A 17,585-nucleotide genomic window follows, 5' to 3' on the forward strand; every position below is an offset into this window, starting at 1 on the left:
GTGCTAGAGTGTAGCTGTAGGCAGAGATGTGCTAGAGTGTAGCTGTAGGCAGAGATGTGCTAGAGTGTAGCTGTAGGCAGAGATGTGCTAGAGTGTAGCTGTAGGCAGAGATGTGCTAGAGTGTAGCTGTAGGCAGAGATGTGCTAGAGTGTAGCTGTAGGCAGAGATGTGCTAGAGTGTAGCTGTAGGCAGAGATGTGCTAGAGTGTAGCTGTAGGCAGAGATGTGCTAGAGTGTAGCTGTAGGCAGAGATGTGCTAGAGTGTAGCTGTAGGCAGAGATGTGCTAGAGTGTAGCTGTAGGCAGAGATGTGCTAGAGTGTAGCTGTAGGCAGAGATGTGCTAGAGTGTAGCTGTAGGCAGAGATGTGCTAGAGTGTAGCTGTAGGCAGAGATGTGCTAGAGTGTAGCTGTAGGCAGAGATGTGCTAGAGTGTAGCTGTAGGCAGAGATGTGCTAGAGTGTAGCTGTAGGCAGAGATGTGCTAGAGTGTAGCTGTAGGCAGAGATGTGCTAGAGTGTAGCTGTAGGCAGAGATGTGCTAGAGTGTAGCTGTAGGCAGAGATGTGCTAGAGTGTAGCTGTAGGCAGAGATGTGCTAGAGTGTAGCTGTAGGCAGAGATGTGCTAGAGTGTAGCTGTAGGCAGAGATGTGCTAGAGTGTAGCTGCAGGCAGAGATGTGCTAGAGTGTAGCTGTAGGCAGAGATGTGCTAGAGTGTAGCTGTAGGCAGAGATGTGCTAGAGTGTAGCTGTAGGCAGAGATGTGCTAGAGTGTAGCTGTAGGCAGAGATGTGCTAGAGTGTAGCTGTAGGCAGAGATGTGCTAGAGTGTAGCTGTAGGCAGAGATGTGCTAGAGTGTAGCTGTAGGCAGAGATGTGCTAGAGTGTAGCTGTAAGCAGAGATGTGCAGGAGTGTGGCTGTAGGCAGAAATGTGCAGGAGTGTAGCTGCAGTCAGAGATGTCCTGGAGTGCAGCTGTAGGCAGAGATGTGCTAGAGTGTAGCTGTAGGTAGAAATGTGCAGGTGTGTAGCTGTAGGCAGAGATGTGCTAGAGTGTAGCTGTAGGTAGAAATGTGCAGGTGTGTAGCTGTAGGCAGAGATGTACTGGATGTACAGAGATGTACAGTTGTCACCTGCACAAGTGTCTACAGTGTCTAAGAGTCCAGAAAAACACACACAGCACTCAGATCTGAACTTGCTCTGTTCTTACCCTCTCACTTATTGCGTTGTATTTAATGGCTAACTCATCTCTCTCTGCCCGACTCTGCGCCAGGAGGTCCTCCACCCGTGACAGCTCTTGTTGCAGGATGCGGTTTTCCTCTTGTAGAGAAAGAAGCGACGACATGTCTGCAGGAGGACCTGCACAGGCTGAGAAAACAGTGTAGAGGGTTAATAGCACATGAACAATTTGACATTACAGGCGCAACATTCTACATATGCTGTCAAGTTAGTTATTTTAGCCATCTCCAGCCTTTAGGTGGCGCTGCTTTCTTTGATGAAAGCCACTGACATATGCAAGTGGAGTAGGAAAGCAAATGCAGAATAACCTATAGCAGTGATGGCAAACCTTTTAAACACCAAGTGCCCAAACTACCACCAAAACCCACTTATTTATCACAAAGTGCCAACACAGCAATTTAAGCAGTAACTTATTGCTCCCAGCTCTGCAACAGTTTTCAATTGTTTGAGTGTCCGGAGTACACCTATACAGTATCTTTAGATGAATTGCAGGGGCTTGGAGAAGAAGCTGCAGTTATGGTCAACATCTCCTTCCTCCTCCTGTGGTCCCCGGCAGCTGAGGATGAGCCACTAAAATAGCTCAGCACGTCCAGGACTTTCTTGGATCTGTCTGGTGGGTTCTGTGATGGGGGGGTCACAGCTTAAGTGCCCAAAGAAAAGGCTCTGAGTGCCACCTCTGGCACCCGTGCCATAGGTTCCCCACCACTGACCTATAGGGTCCATGATCCTCACACTGATGAGTGCTCCGGTAAAGGGTTACTCCGCCATAAGTAATTTTGTAAATAATAGGCTGGGGTTTTAACTCACAGGACCATTCTGTTCTCAGTCTCAATTGTATAAAAAATGGAGTTCCCCTTTACAGAAAAGTTCCTATATTAGCACTGCATATCCACTGCAAGCAACTCTATCTATGCTGGGAGTTGTAGTCTTACAACTCCTCCACAACTCTTTGAATAGTAGTATACAGAAAGGATGAGTACCCCTTCTTATCACATATTTTAGGGGTGCTTTTGTCACCACCACAGCTATATAACACCTATGAAAAGACGCAATCAGACACACATGGGGGCATGGGACACTCACCAGGGTCGGGCGGTGGGCTTAAGTTTCTGGTGACAATCTCTCTGATACGAGCCGGCAGGCGAGCAGGTAGGGGATCTGTAGGGTCACCCCGGAGAGTGAGAGTCTTATCTTCTGGGGATCCGAGCACCCGGGCAGACAGCGCCTACAAGACAGAAGGGATAGGAGAAGTGAATGATGATCTGCGGATGCGAGTCAGACCCCCTTCTTTCCATGTGGATGTATCCAATACCCAATATTCCTGGAGACCTTTCAATTTGTATCATCACAGCAGAGTGTGTGTGTGTGGGGGGGGGGGAGGTCCAATAATTTTACGGACCACCAACCTCTATGACAGCCTCCAGTCTCTGCTCAGTGGAGTCCTGGGTCTCCTCTTCCTCCTCTGTTGCACTCATCGATGCCACAACTTCTAAGGTGCCTTTAGGAGATAGAGGCTGTCATCCAGCAGTAAACTCCTAGGGTCATGCCGGCAGGACCCCATGGGCAGCACAGCTCCCTGCCCCCTGCCACCAGTGCAGCCTCTCAGATTATCAAATAATCCCCTTAGGCCCTTCCTCGTTCATCCTCTGTAGCAGGCGGTGGACTGCTGTGATTGTAAGCGCAGCCCCTCCCAGACCCAGGCCTTAGAGCCCGCCAGCCCCCGACAATGGCCACAATGAATGGAGACATCACAGCAGACGGACCCTGCACACGAAGAGGGGGGTCATAGTTACAGTGACTGTAACCATGGAATCCTCAAACATCCTGGGTCACGTGTGGGTGTCAATAGGAGGCGCTCTGGAGCGGAGGGGGGTCACAAGTGTTATAATGTAAATCATCACAACTGATACAGGAAAGAGATTCAAGGAAACCTGCCCCATTTTAGCAAGAAAAACTAGAAAGTCAGGCGTGAAACATTTTCTGTAACCAAATTATTCAGCCTGCACCATCAATAGACTGCAGGGAATAGCACATCCTGTGTGGCGCCCCCTATTGCTTCATGAGAGAACAGCACAGGCCATTAGGGATAGGGGGTATTTTGAGGTTCTGACATTATGGGGTCACAGGTACATAGGGGGGGCTGGTATGACACATGGGGTACCACATCCATTATAGTACACAAGGCTGATGATTTAGGGGTGGGGGTCCTGAGGGGCTCTGATAGATTAGGGGTACACAAAACTGGTTTCAGGGGTTTTGGATACATTTAATGAGGGTTACAAAGGTTCAGGGTCCTGAGGAGTCAAATATCTTGGGGTGCAGGGGTGTCCTGGTAACCTGTGCTATCTCGGGGTACCTGGTGGTCTCTCTGGTATCTCGGGGTACGGGGGTCACTGTCTCTCACCTCCTATGCTCCCCTCTCTCCATTCCGCTGCATGCAGCCGCCGGCCTCACGTGCTGCCCGGCAGCCGCAGCTAGGAAAGACCGGGGATTGGATGAGGCCTGACACCGCCCGGCCCCCTGATGTACAGAGAAGGGGGCGGCGACCGGAGGATGGGAAGAGGGGGCAAGGGAGCGTCCTTCTGTGTGAATACAGCCACTGTTCTATAATGCGGCATCAATGCGATTTACAGAAGCCGGATAATGCGATGTGCTGGATTATCAGCCTCTGATCATTTCTATGAAACTAGTCTACTACATGACAGTATGTGCTGATCACACATCGTGCTCATTTGGAGTGTAAAAAACTACCCCTGTGGGGGTTTTTTTTTTATTATCCACATTACAAAATCCATATTGTTTGTTTTATTTTTCCGCTGACAGAGAGCTGAACAATAGCCTGTTATCTGGTGGCACCATTTAGGATGCTGTCACACGATAGCGTTATTATTCAAAGCGCTCACGCCCCTCTGAGCTAGTGTCGCGTTATGAACGGATGCCTAGCGGAAAGTGTGACCGAGGCCTAAGAAGATATATTGTCGAACACATATGTTTGCATTCAAAGGCTGGTGCCACACACACCGCGGCCCGATCGCGTCGGCGTTTCTATGGAAACGCCTGCGATTGGGAACGACCCGCGCGATGTTTGCGTTAATTTAATGCAAAACACCGCCGGCTTGTTCAAACGCAGACAAAGCGGTGCACGTGGCACCTGCCAAAGGCATACGGGATCAGAAGTGGCGTCCTTATTGTTCCTTATTGTAGCATCTTTGGCCGGCGCCACACAGGGCGCTTTGTCTGCGCTTGCAAACGCAAACGCAGACAAAGTCGCGCCCACCGGGGCGGGCCTCGGCCCGATCGCATCGGCGTTTCTATGGAAACGCCTGCGATCGGGAACGAGCCGCCGGTGTTTCGCGTTAAATTAATGCAAAACACCGGCGGCTCGTTCCCGATCGCAGGCGCCCTGTGTGGCGCCGGCCTTTGGGTGCTGCCACACGTCACATTCTGGGACCGTTTTTAAAAGGACAGAAAACGTGTGCGTTTACCATGCGTCTGGCTGGTTTTAATCTGTTTCCCAGCTTTCTACACTTCTAGAAATCAAGTTATACAGGCTCAAAGCAGCCAAAAACATGGTAAACATTCAAAAACGCATGCATTTTTTTGAACAGACTGAAACGCATGGGTTTAAAACAGTCCAAGAAACTCCTCTCCTGAAATTGCCCTACTGTCAGTTCTCCCTGGGCAGATTGGAGCTCAAAAGAGGGATATACTAAGGTTTTGTTTGGTGGCTGCTCAAGCGGTGATACCTCGCCACTGGCGCTCGGTAGTTTGTCCTACAGCAGCGGAATGAGCCAAGGAAATGTCCCATCTTTTTCACATGGAAGAGTTAGCTGCTGTGTCACCAGATACTCATGAGCGGTTTCTGCGGGTATGGGAGACCTGGATACGGTTCAGGGAATCCAGGGAGTATGAGACTCTCTTTGGAGATTGGACCCATCAACCAGTTTCCCCAGTTCCTTCTCAGTTTGCCTCTTATCTCTCCTGATATCCATCCTACTGCTGGAGCCTTCCTGTGCACCAGGATCACTTACCTCTACCTATGTGTGTCCATCCTCCCCTGCTGTGTGGTCCTATGTGGTGTGTACTAAGTCTGTTACCCGTTCCATATGTTAACATTATTTTTTGCCAGTTAGGAGAACCTCGGGCCTAGGAACAGGTACTGGGTGTGCTGTTTGGCCTCACATAGCTATCCAACGGCAACTAGGCGAGCTCCTATCCTCTGCACTGAGGAAAGTACTGGGCTCCTACCATGTCACGTCATACTAGAACGGCACCTTTGGGTAATACGATCACTGGGGCATTAGGCTGTTTTTGCAGAAGCCCTGCGGACCTTACCGACTCCCTTAGAATTGGTGCTCCTTAAGCGGGTTATGTGAGTTACTATGGGGATATATTTCACCCCATGTATGATATATGATGTACAATACTATGTCTCCTTGTGGATATATATGGTTTTATTGTTTACTGTTTATTGTTTACCTTTTGTCAATAAAAATTGATTCAACATAAAACAGTCCAAGAACGCGACGTGTGGCAGCACCCTTTGGGTCTATATCAGTGGTGGCGAACCTATGGCACAGGTGCCAGAGGACACACTCAGAGCCATTTCTGTGGGCACCCAGGCCTTCACCCCAACACAGAGTTTGCCAGATAGAAATCAAGGCTTTCTACTGTGGTCCAAGACAGCCCAAGACTACAGGAGGAGCGGGAAGGTGTGGATAGAGATGGATTGTCATTTGAGCTCCTGCTCTGGGTCCCCTGATTCTTCCTCTTTAGGGGACCCTGGAGGGAAGCTTAAATCCACATTTCTCCATCATCTTTCTATTGTATTGGTGAACTCAGGACCCCAATACGATTAAAACATGTGACACAGAAGGGATCAATAGGTTACTGCTTAACCCCTTCCCGTCGCAGCCCTTTTGCGTTTTCATTTTTCATTCCCCACATTCAAAAATCTGTAACTTTTTTATTTTTCCATGTACAGAGCTGTGTGATGGCTTATTTTCTGCGTAACAAATTACACTTCAAAATGGTGGTATTTAATATTCCATGCCGTGTACAGGGAAGCGGAAAAAAAATTCCAAATGCAGTGAAAATGGTAAATTTGTGTGCATTTGTGCCGTATTCTTGTGGGCTTGGATTTTACGGATTTCACTGTGCACCACAAATGACATGTCTACTTTATTCTTTGGGTCGGTACGATTAAGGGGATACCAAATTTGTATAGGTTTTATAATGTTTTCATACATTTAAAAAAATTAAAACCTGTACAAAAATTTTTGGGGGAATTTTGCCATCTTCTGGCGCTAATAACTTTTTTATACTTTGGTGTATGGAGCTGTGGGTGGTGCCATTTTTTGCGGATTTTGATGACGTTTACAATGTTATCATTTTTAGGACTGTACGACCTTTTGATCAGTTTTTATAGAATTTTTTATTTTTTTTAAAATGGCAAAAAAGTGCCATTTTCGAGTTTGGGCGCGATTTTCCATTACGGGGTTAAACGCAGTAAAAAAACGTTATCATATTTTGATAGATCAGGCATTTTCGGACGCGGTGATACCTAATGTGTTTATGATTTTTACTGTTTATTTATATTTATATCAGATGGCGTGCCGCCATCTTTTTGAAGCCGCGAGCCCTCTCCATGTACCAGGACCCGACATGTGACGTACTATTACACATTGCGCACATGCGCACACATGCAAGAGCTAAAAAATAAAATTGCCATATTCTGACACCTGTAACATTTATATACTTTCGTGTGCTGAGATGGTATGGTCTCATTTACAGTGGGACCAGCTGCCATTTTCATTGATACTAATTCGGGTGCTAAATAACTAAATAAATTTTTATTGCAGGGTCCAATGAAGGTAGATAATCGTTTTTATATATTGGATGCAATGAACATGTTTCTGATTGTGTTTATTTTTATTTATGATCTAGGGAAAGGGGGCTATATGAACTTTTTTTTCATTAATTATTATTGAAATTTTTTTTTTAAACAAATAAAGAATAATAAAAAATAACATGCCTGTTGATTTTGATGACATATTTCTCTAATAGTTTAATTAGAGAAGAAGACATTTCTACAATATTTTTAGACTCCTTAAAATTCTTAAACTCTAGGGGGACTGATTTCAGTTTCCAGATACTGTGTTAGAACCTGCCTTCTGATCCAAGATGGCGGCGTCCGAGTTCTGCATCAAAGGTTAACAAACGCACTTAGCCTATGTTCACAGCACTTAGCACTGGCCTGCAGCAAAAAGCTGATCCACTGCTTACTTTTTAACTCTTATAAAGTTTTCATATATATTCCACACCCCACCACCACCAGAAATGTAAACCTCGTCCTTCAAATTGTTTACAAAATTTTTGTCTTGCTTTACAAGCTTTACACATTTTTTAGAAAATTAATCATATTACTAGAAGGATTTCACTGTGTGCAGAGATGTCTCCTGGAGTTTGCTCGCTTGTCAGTGGTGAATGACTTGTTACCTTCAGTGGAGGTGTCGTGACAGTGTTGCAGTGTGCTGTGTGCAGGATGAGGTGCGATTTTCTTATCTGATAAACGACCGGTCACCTGTAAACACAGGCTGGCCACATGTTACCTGGACAACTGCAAACAGCTCCATAAATGGTCCCATCAACCTCCGACCAGAGAATTTTGTATCAGAGAATTTTCAAAACTCTCGACAATTTGCACCTTAATCTATTCTTATACGTATCTCCCGACGCCTACATTCTCGTTTATTTAGACTGAACAGGTCCATATATTTGGAGCGCAAAAGTGATCAATATCACCAAAGACGCTATGTTTATACTTTAATACTCTATTCATAGATGCACCTAACTTATGCTTCCTGCCCCGTGCTGATGACCTCCAGCTATTTGTTGTGTTCGCAAACAAAGTGATTGTTTCTGATCTCTGGCGGCCTTTCCCCTCCCAGTCTCGTCCCTACTATTTGCCCTGGCACAGAATGAAAAGATCCTTAAATCCGCAGCCGCGTCCTAGCGCACGTTACCCTTAACTTCGGAGCCTGACCCCATGACCTTGGGTGTCTATAAATGCTCCTTTAGCCATGTTTAGGTAAGAAGATGCGAAGAGATATTGTCCCACAATAATCTAAACAAATAAGATAAATTCACTGAACGGAAGGTGTTACATCTGAAACCGGAGGGTGAAATCCCTGGAGGCCGAGATTCGTAACCCCACACGCCAGATACATCAAGTGCTGCATCAGTGATTGACTGTCCTGGATCTTCTCGATTTAAGGCTGGTTGCCCACAAGTGGATTCAGTCTGAGAAAATTGAAAATATTCTGCACCAAGAAAAAACACAGGAAAAAAAATTGTGCAGGAAAGATTTACATAAAGTGCTTGTGAGCAACCGGCTCACATCACGTGAACCCCACATTCAGCATATTTATTTTTTACATTTGCTGGTGTATTGGAAAAATAAAATATCATTACAGTATGGAAGACTATGGTATTCTTGGGTAAAAAAAAAAAAATACAAAATTTTTTTTAAATAAAGCTTATATTAGTTGTATGACTAGGCTTTGGCACAGCTCGGAGTCATCTGATGTTAATATATTCTGTAAAGGAGTTTAATTTGCTCATTCTATAATTGAGGACAGTAGAGGAAGTGCCTATGTGCAGCTGATATCTGAGTGCTCACTCACCTGTGTGCTGGAATCTCTTCCTTCCCTGACCCTGCTTGCTCCTCGGCGGCTCCTGTGAGTTTGGTCGGGTCACTTTCCATGTACCCAGGTGCCTGTCATCCCCGCCCCTCACACAATCAGTCAATTAAAGGTCTTTTGTTCCGTGCCCTGGTTACCAGGTAGTGAAGCCCAAGCCAGGGAACGGTAGTAGCGGGGAGGGGGCTCTAATCCTTGTCATCTAAGCTTATTAACATAGAACTGTGTGTGTGTGTGTGGCTGGTAAACACAACCAGAGCAGCACAACCTGTGTGTTTGACAGGGCGGTAGGAGGTTGCCAGGGGAGAACTTCATGAATTCAAGTGACTCTCGGCTTCCTACAGAAAAAACAGCAACAGTCCCATTGTCTCCATTACAGCCGAGACCCAGAGAGGTAACTGCTCAACTCTGCACAGGACTGGATACCCCCCGGGGCACAGCAGGAATGAGCAACTATTGTCAAACATGTACATGGAGGAAGTAGTTTCATAGAGATTTATCTGAATGGAGCCGAGTGCTGATTAATCTGCACATACCTACAGTGACCAACAGCTCTCCCTTTCTATAAAGGGCTAAACCTATAATGAAAATTTGCAGAAAAATTCACAAGTTCTCTATGTAAATTCCAGATTTGTATTTTCTTGAATAGCACTGGTGATTGTGTCCTCACACTGCTGTGCTCTGTGCTTTGACAAGCAACAAAGCTGCACCCTTCTGCTCCAAGTCACTATTGTAGTATTTCCACAAGGAGCCTGCTGCAGTTAATTTCTTCTGGGCAGAAGGGAGGAGCTTCAAAAGAGTTCTCTGCACTGAGCTAAGAGAACAGCAGTGTGAGGACAAGTCTCATATCTTGGAATATAAATTCAAGATACTACACAGACATGCAAAGGGCAGCCAGCTGAAATTAGGCACAAATCACACAAGAATGAAGAACAATAGTGTTTACATTTAACGAAATAAAACTTTATTCTGCTATTATAAATCTTCATTAAATTTCACAAATAAAAGGAAAAAAACCCAAAAATCAGTAAAAGCAGAACTTCACACCGTTATTAGTAAAAGTCGAAAATAGAGATCACTGCGGGAATAGAAAAATACTCTTCATAGGTCTAAAGGAAGCTCAAGTATCAATGGTCCATATACAAAGAGGGAATGTTACACATAGCCGAGGGGCAGGGCGCAAAACGATTGTCCGCTCTTCACTCAAGGCAACCATCCAGGCTTTTATAAGGATCTTGTCAATAGAAGCCAAGAATGAAACAGAGTTACTTCTTCAGTCTTCACTCCTCCGGTCTAGATTCAGAGATCAGACATCACACCTTCTACTCCAGTTACATCCAGAGCTGCAGTTAAAAGTCTTGCAATCAGTCAGTCATTTGCTGAAAAAGAACACGATCCGCAGCTCTGATCATACGGACCCTGGCTGTATTGCATTATGGGGAATGTGTATGTCTTTCAAACTGCATAACACATTAGTTCTGCTGTATTGTATAATGCTGCATAGCTGAGAATGCCCTAAAGAATCAACCAGCAGGGGGCGACATGCAAAACAAAATATTAACTGCAGCTCTGACTGTGACTGGAGTATAAGACATGATACGACATATTTGAAGACTTTAGCTTCATGGAATCATACAGAGGATGCCCTATAGAGTCATACAGAATATATTTCGGCAATGCTGGCAAAAACCCTCTCGCTATAAATAAACCTCTCCATATTCTGCTTCTCTCCATAAAATACAACTTTATAAAAGGTTTAAAAATCTTTGGGAATTTTCATTGCACCAAAAGCTCAGATGGGGAAGTGAAAATATATACATATGTAAAAGGAGTGTATGCAGCGGTGGTTCATGGAGCTGCAGGCAGACGCCCCCCAATCTACATTCACACATGATGGGGGCATCAACCTAAGGCACTTAGGTGAGGGGTGCACAACATACAGGAAATAGCCACTACATAGAGGACGCTGAAGGGAAGATCCGCCGCTCTGGTGGCCATTCCTCTGGGATTTTGAAAACGCTGGGTGACTGCCAATATGTCCGCCATTACTGGTGCTCAGTGATACAGGGATGTTGATCTGTAATGCAGCCTCCAGGTCACATTTAAGAGGTATAAGGGTGACAAGTCCATCCAGCCTTTTCAGATTCAGATACAAAACAAACCTAGGAGTTTAACATGGAGGAAGGAGACAGCCATTCCCTGCATTTTGAGACGTAACTCTTTGGTGACAGAAGTTTAGTCAGTGACTGTATAACATCTGAATATAGAACATTAGGTTATTCTACAGAAGATTAGTCACATATGAGTTATGATTTGTGTCCAAAGTTGCGCCATTGTTTAGTAAACAGTTTCCAGAGTTCAGAGTTATCCAAAGCACAAGGGGCACCAGATGGCCGTGCCAACTCAGGCTTCTTATACAGTGAACGCCTTCCTCCATCATGGTTCATGTGGTGTCATTCCAGCAGCAGAAGACGAAGATATCCGTGCAGCAAACAGTCTCTGACCCCCGACCCAAGTAGTAAGTGAACAGAAAACCTCCCACCTTCTAAAGATAAGAGACCAGAGGAGCAGCTGCGGTGCCACGGAATGGCCATTTATAACCACGAAAACATGTCCAGTGCTGCCCTTATCCATCAGATATGACCCCTGCACTCAGACAGACGGATGACATCATTAGAACTGCACCCATCCGGAGCTCGGCTGACTGGCCGCTGGTCTGCAAGACACAAAAAGACAAATTCAGTAAAACGTACTGAAGAAGGAAGAGGAAAAGATGTTAAAAGGGGTTCCACCCCACCCCCGAGCAGCGCTCATCAATTTCCGTCAGCTCCATAGAGATTAATTAGTCTGATGGAGCGACGAGGGGTCCGACAGAGGTATGTGGGACCCCATGTTTCCGTGATCTGTGAGGGTGTCAGTGCTGAGACCCCCACTAATCAGCAAGTTAGGCACTATCCACGGGATAGGGCCTAACTTGCGTTCGTGTGAAAACCACTTTAAGCCACCAACATAGATAAAATTAACAAACACACTACAGAAAGTAATAATAGACCCACTGCCTGAACCCCAGCGTGGTCACAGATTGTTAGAACTGAACCAGATTAAATATTAAGTCAATCAACAACTCATTTTATAAAAAGAAGGCCAAAAATTGAAAGTTAAAGGGGTAGTCTCCTGTGCAAAAGCTAATGACCTATCCTTAGGATAGGCGACTGGTGTGGGGTGACGACTGGTGCTCGCACCAAACCCCTGAGTGAAGCAGTTGTGGCACACCAGTGAGTGCTGCTTCCACTTAGCAGGCCAGTGACATGGCAAATATTTGTGACCTGAAGGTAGCTTCGTCCCATTCTAGTTGTTGGCCGATGTACTATACCAAGCACAGCCACTGTATGATGTACGGTGATGGGCTTTGTTGGAAGTGAAGAGAGCACAGTGCTCCACAATAGCAACACCTTCAGCAGGAGCACCAAGAGTCTCTTGAGAGCATAGGTTTAAAAGACTAGCACCCTTAACCCCTTATGTCACAGGCTGAGTACGCTCCATACAAATTGGGAGTTTGCTGCACATTGCCGACAAGGGTGTTAAAGGAAACCTACCAACTGGGATCTACCTATTAAGGTAGATCCAGTTCGCAGGTTCAACTAATGAATGACATGGGTGCCCTTTTTAGGGCTAATCCTTGAGTGGCCTGTAACTTTATAATTCTTTTTCAGATATTTGCATATTAGGTAATAAGAGGCTACTGGGGCGTGGAGTAGCTGGAGCTGCAGCTACACGGCACGGCTACTCCACGCCCTAGGAGCCTCTTTGGATGCTCCTATGAGATCTTCAGTGCGCAGCTCCTGGCAGTTGTGTGCACTGGTCCGCGCTCTGCATAGACTATCTATGCAGAGCTGGCGGCTGCGCATACTTGGTTCCGAAGGCAGAGCTATTAAGGATGTGCAGTTCGGCACCCGGTAGAGGATTCACCCCCGCCCCTCTCCATAGAGAAACATGGCGCACGGCACGTTTGCCGTATATACGTCCCACATACGGCCCTGTGAATATAGCCTAAGATGGAGAATACATAGGACAGTGCAAAGTCAAGTTATACTACACTCACCCTGAGGCCTTTGTGAAATCTCCCCAAACGTCTGTAGAAGCTGCTGGTTCTGTGCTGGAGGAGAAACTCCCAAAATCCAAGAGCATCCCTGTATGAGGAGAGATCAGAGTCAGCATAAATATTTCAAAGAGAATGGAATAAGTAAAATCTAAGAGATGGAATAAGGAAGAAGTATAAAAACATTGCATGGTTCATGAAAGACTGAACCAGTAGACTTGTTCAGAAGAGTTGCCAAGGACTCTTATAATTACATGGAAGCATGGCAAAGAAGCTTCTTCCACCACAAGACTTCAGGAACAATGTCCATTTATGAGAGGTTACACAGACTAAAGGGTAGTTTCACATCAGTGATTTTTTCAATGAGCACATTTTGGCTTACGGACACATAGACATCACTGAAACCAGGCAGCGAAAGCCATTGAAGCCCTACTGAACAGGTCCTGTCAATGAGCTTTTTCACTTATCAGTTTAGGACCAGTTCACTGACAACATTGGATCAGTGGAAACAAAGCTAAAGTGTGAAAAGAATGGGTCAGTAAAGAATCAGTGAACATAAATTAAGAAATAAATCACTGAAGCCAGGAAGCGAAAACCAGTCAGTCTGTATCGATAAGCCAGAATAGCTTCAGTAAAAATTAATGATTTTTTTTTTCTACAGCTTATCAGCACAATATCATCCAATTTAATGGATGCAGTGCACATTACCAAACAGGTTGAACATGGTGCCCAGATCAATCCGAATGAAGAGTAACACTGTGTGCTTTACACGGTTATCCTCCCAGGAGCACATGTACATTTGTTATATTATCAGAAGGACGAGTACCTGAGGCTGCAGGCGGCTGGGGGGCGCTCTGGTGAGCGGCTGTTTTATTGCCAGGTGGTGGGGGCAGCAGGCTGGGTCCACCGCTCAGGGGTCGTGGTTTAGCAGCTGCAGGGACGCCTTCCTTTTTCTTCATGTTCTGGGGGCAGAGAAGGGAGAAGCTTCATCAGAACCGGCACTCCAAGAGTTAGGAGGGAAATATTGTTTAACTGTGGTCTATGTCCCAGTATTATGGAGACTGATAAGAGATTAAATGAAATCCATCATGCTAAACCAGGGACACTTACTTATAGATCCAGACACCATGAATGTGGTAATCTTAAAATTTGTAAGCCAGGGTCTCCTTTCTAAAATCAACTTTTAAAATTATAACTTTCTGTCAGAAAGGCTCTTGTGGTGGTTACCAGAGCTCCTATACACTCAGATTCACAGGCCGTTACACTGTACAGGAGCATTAGCATAATCTTAAAAGTTTATTTTAGAAGAAAGGAGACCATTGATAACAAATAGAAGGATATCCAAATAAAAGTGTAACAAAATATAAATCTTTAGTTCATAAGCCAATATCCTTAAAAACCATTAAAAGCACAACCATGTGTATAAACGTGAATCCCTCAACTCTCAAAGTAACAAGGTAATCAAAGTACATGATACACCATTAGTATTTAATATCACTATAGCCCCTGGTTTATGATGCTTGATTTTGATGGCAGATTACTTCAAAGTTAATGGAGATTGTCTCAACTTATCACAGGATACGGGATAATAAGCTAATTGGTGAGGATCTGACTACTGAGGTGCTCTCCTCCAGGACTCCTGAGTATTGGGGGACGCATGCCCATTCAGACGCTCTGTTGTATTGTATGGGAGTATCGGGAGTATTTCCATCCTGCCTGTTTCAGCAGATACGACATATACTGGTCAGAAGGAGGTAACAACCATGCCTCTGTATGCCAGTATATGTCAAACCGTACACGTCAGGAGCTTTAAAAAGAGACCGTCAGCTAATATAAGAGCAGCAGAGGACATACAGCTATATTGATCTTGATAGTCTGGCCCTCCTTGAAGCCGAGGTCCAACTTTGGTCCAGTGTCTGGGTTCTGAGCCTGTTTTGCAAATTCTGATTGCTGCTTCACCCACCTGCAGGAAGAAGGAACAGACAAAAGATTAATAAAGAAAATGTGACAAATCCTAAACCAAGGGTCAGTGTATGGAGACAGTTTCAGGATGCATTCACACAATGCAATTCAAGTGCAGTGAGGAGGAGCTTCTCTGACTGCAGATGCATTTAAAGGTAACCACTTGCAATTGGGAACGCGCACCACATGCTTTGCATTGTTTACCGGCAAAACATGTGGTCACAAGAGCTTAGAATTAAACGCATCTGCGATTAGAGAGAAGCTCCGCCCCGCTGCACTTGCATCGCCTTCATAAACACAATTTAAACACACATTAACTATGGCGTTTCCGCCAGTTTTGTGGCGTTCTCACCGCATGTTCTGCTCTCCAACCCATTAGCTAGCGGCGCCAGAAAAAAAAAAGAAGACTTTTTCTGCCTGCTCCGACTGTTCTCCGAAAAGGGGCGTGGCTTGTGGCGTGCAAACTCAGACACAATTTATGTGTCTCAGACATTTTTGGGTGCTGTAAACTGGCGGAAAATAGACCAAAAGATTTTGGTCTAGCAGGGACACAAAACATTGCTATTGCAGTGTTGCCTGTTCTCCGACTGTTGGACACATTTCTTGTGCTTGGAACAGATTTTGGTCTCCGCGCCAGAAATGTATGTGCACAGCTCCACAATATTAAATGTGTATCTTCTTTCCGAGAGCAGGTCAGTAACAGAGCCCATGCAGACACCAACACTTTATGTAAATGTCCCCCACTATGTGAACGCAGACTCAGTATCAAACCCCATATCAGTATATAAAATAGCCAGTCTCGGCTCAGGGTTCTAGTCTGTACTTGTGAAATTCCACATACCAGTGCTGGATCAAATATTGATCTCTCATCTGTGTGACTTACTTGAAGTGATCCTGTAGAGCCACATTAAAGTCAAAGGCATCTCCACGGTCAGCAAATCCCACACCAATAAACGCCCTCCGTCCTAATAATGCAAGAGGGAAAAAACAGGGCAAGTCATAAAAGAGGAAAAGATCCAGCTCACGGGCGTTCAAAACGCTTTACAAATGCGATGCAAACACCCAGGGCTCCACCGATAAGCAACAAGCTCCTGATTGTTTACATACAAGACACTGGGTACTGGTTACCGATCGCATGTTTTTCACTGGAAATGCAGATGCAATTGGGCTGAGCCCTGGGCATTCGCATTGTGTTTGTAAATGAAATGCCACGTGTGAACATGGACATGTGCTAGCGGTTGTTGCAATGGCCAGGACTCGAGTGTTTCAATTGGCTCATGCACCCACATCCCTCTGCAGTCTTTTCCTACTGATGACATACAAGTCAGTAGTTTGTGGTCCAGGATTACACACATGTAGTATTCATACAAAAGGTGCACCAACCCCCGGCATGTACTTACCATTTCCATCCTCAATGCAGATCACAAAGTAACGACTGGAGTCCACGACACCTTCTACAGCGATTCCTGGAAACTGCTCTACTGGCGACTGAGCGAAGAGCTCCCCTGCAGACAGAGGCCGCGGTGAGAAACACTGGCACAGGCTGGTACACACAGGATGGCACTGCCCAGAGCAAGGCAGGGGGCAGCGGAGAGAAGCAGGTAGTAAGCGCACACAGACTTTGGTTCCCTCCACATAAAGATAATGCTACGGGCAGAAAATCCTGAACCCTGGATGTGTATGAGTCAGATTTTACCGAAAAAGCTATCGTGCCCTTAGAGGAGAAAGGTTCTGACCCACGTGTGGGGTCACCAGGAAATACTCAGCCATCACTTCCCTCATGAGCAGCGATAACAAATTTAAAGGAAATCCTTACACTGCAGAACCATCAGCAGAAATTAACCCTGTGGCGTCCTGCCAGCATCACGAGACAATGAGGGTAGGGGAAGTAACACATGGTGGGGCCCATCCACACCACAGACAATATACAGGGGTGAATGCCAATTACGTGAAATAAAAAAAAAATAGGTCAAATTATTTTTCAAGGTTCCTGCACAACACTTGCTGACAAACAATGATCACGTGATGAAGCAGGGGGTCTCCCCATTCACACCTCGAGCCCTATGCCCCAGCACAGAAAGGCCATGGATGACGTCATCACCACACATACACGTCATACAAGAGGATGGGGGGGGGGTTCTCCTCTGTACCTGAGTTCTTATCCTCCAGCTTGATATACGCCATCTTCCCCCGGGAGGTGACGCGGAGGCGGCCGCTCCAGGCCGGTTGGTCCAGTTGCCATTCTGCCGCCCTGTGTAGACGAGAGATCGGTCACCCGGGACCAGAAGACAACAGGGAGACCTCCACAAACCTTACCGACTTCTACTCACCTGTATCCCCGGTTAGACGATCGCGGGGGAATCCGGTAAACGTGAACTTCCGGCTTCACACAGAGCACCGACTCGTAATCACTGTCCGCCATCTTACTACACCCCGGACATCCGCTAGACTCTATGGTTACAGCGCATGATAGAGCGTCCTTCATAGTAAATGCCTCAGAGCGCTGTAATACTTCCCCCGTGCGGGCGGTGCCGGTGCTGCAGGCAGTGTATACATGAGGTGACATTTATAATAGGAACTGACCAGAGGCGGCG

General features: G+C 45.8%; 2 protein-coding genes across 5 annotated transcripts in view; both read right to left on the reverse strand.

The window, feature by feature from the left end:
• The window catches only part of CROCC (ciliary rootlet coiled-coil, rootletin), a 38,455-nt gene extending 29,366 nt beyond the window's left edge, over nucleotides 1-9,089 (reverse strand). For 2 of the 4 annotated variants that reach the window (XM_072155277.1, XM_072155276.1), the window contains exons 1-3: nucleotides 2,637-2,980; nucleotides 2,314-2,455; nucleotides 1,202-1,359 (exon numbers count right to left, since the gene is read on the reverse strand). In XM_072155277.1, the coding sequence (XP_072011378.1) occupies nucleotides 1,202-1,359; nucleotides 2,314-2,455; nucleotides 2,637-2,705 (369 nt within the window). In that variant the 5' untranslated portion in view covers nucleotides 2,706-2,980. Of the gene's footprint in view, nucleotides 1-1,201; nucleotides 1,360-2,313; nucleotides 2,456-2,636; nucleotides 2,981-3,634; nucleotides 3,787-8,915 lie in introns of those variants that run through there. The other 2 variants (XM_072155279.1, XM_072155280.1) reach the window with 2 other exon arrangements.
• A 767-nt stretch (nucleotides 9,090-9,856) lies between these two features.
• NECAP2 (NECAP endocytosis associated 2) lies at nucleotides 9,857-17,532 on the reverse strand. The gene is made up of 8 exons (XM_072155286.1): nucleotides 17,322-17,532; nucleotides 17,142-17,242; nucleotides 16,392-16,496; nucleotides 15,875-15,956; nucleotides 14,884-14,992; nucleotides 13,856-13,991; nucleotides 13,033-13,120; nucleotides 9,857-11,646 (listed from the first exon to the last, which is right to left on the reverse strand). The coding sequence occupies exons 1-8, from the start codon at nucleotides 17,474-17,476 to the stop codon at nucleotides 11,604-11,606; spliced, it is 819 nt and encodes a 272-aa protein (XP_072011387.1). The 5' UTR covers nucleotides 17,477-17,532; the 3' UTR covers nucleotides 9,857-11,603.
• Nucleotides 17,533-17,585: the final 53 nt, after the last annotated feature.

The sequence above is a fragment of the Engystomops pustulosus genome, chromosome 6, assembly GCF_040894005.1.
Source record: "Engystomops pustulosus chromosome 6, aEngPut4.maternal, whole genome shotgun sequence".
In the NCBI taxonomy this organism is placed as follows: domain Eukaryota; kingdom Metazoa; phylum Chordata; class Amphibia; order Anura; family Leptodactylidae; genus Engystomops; species Engystomops pustulosus.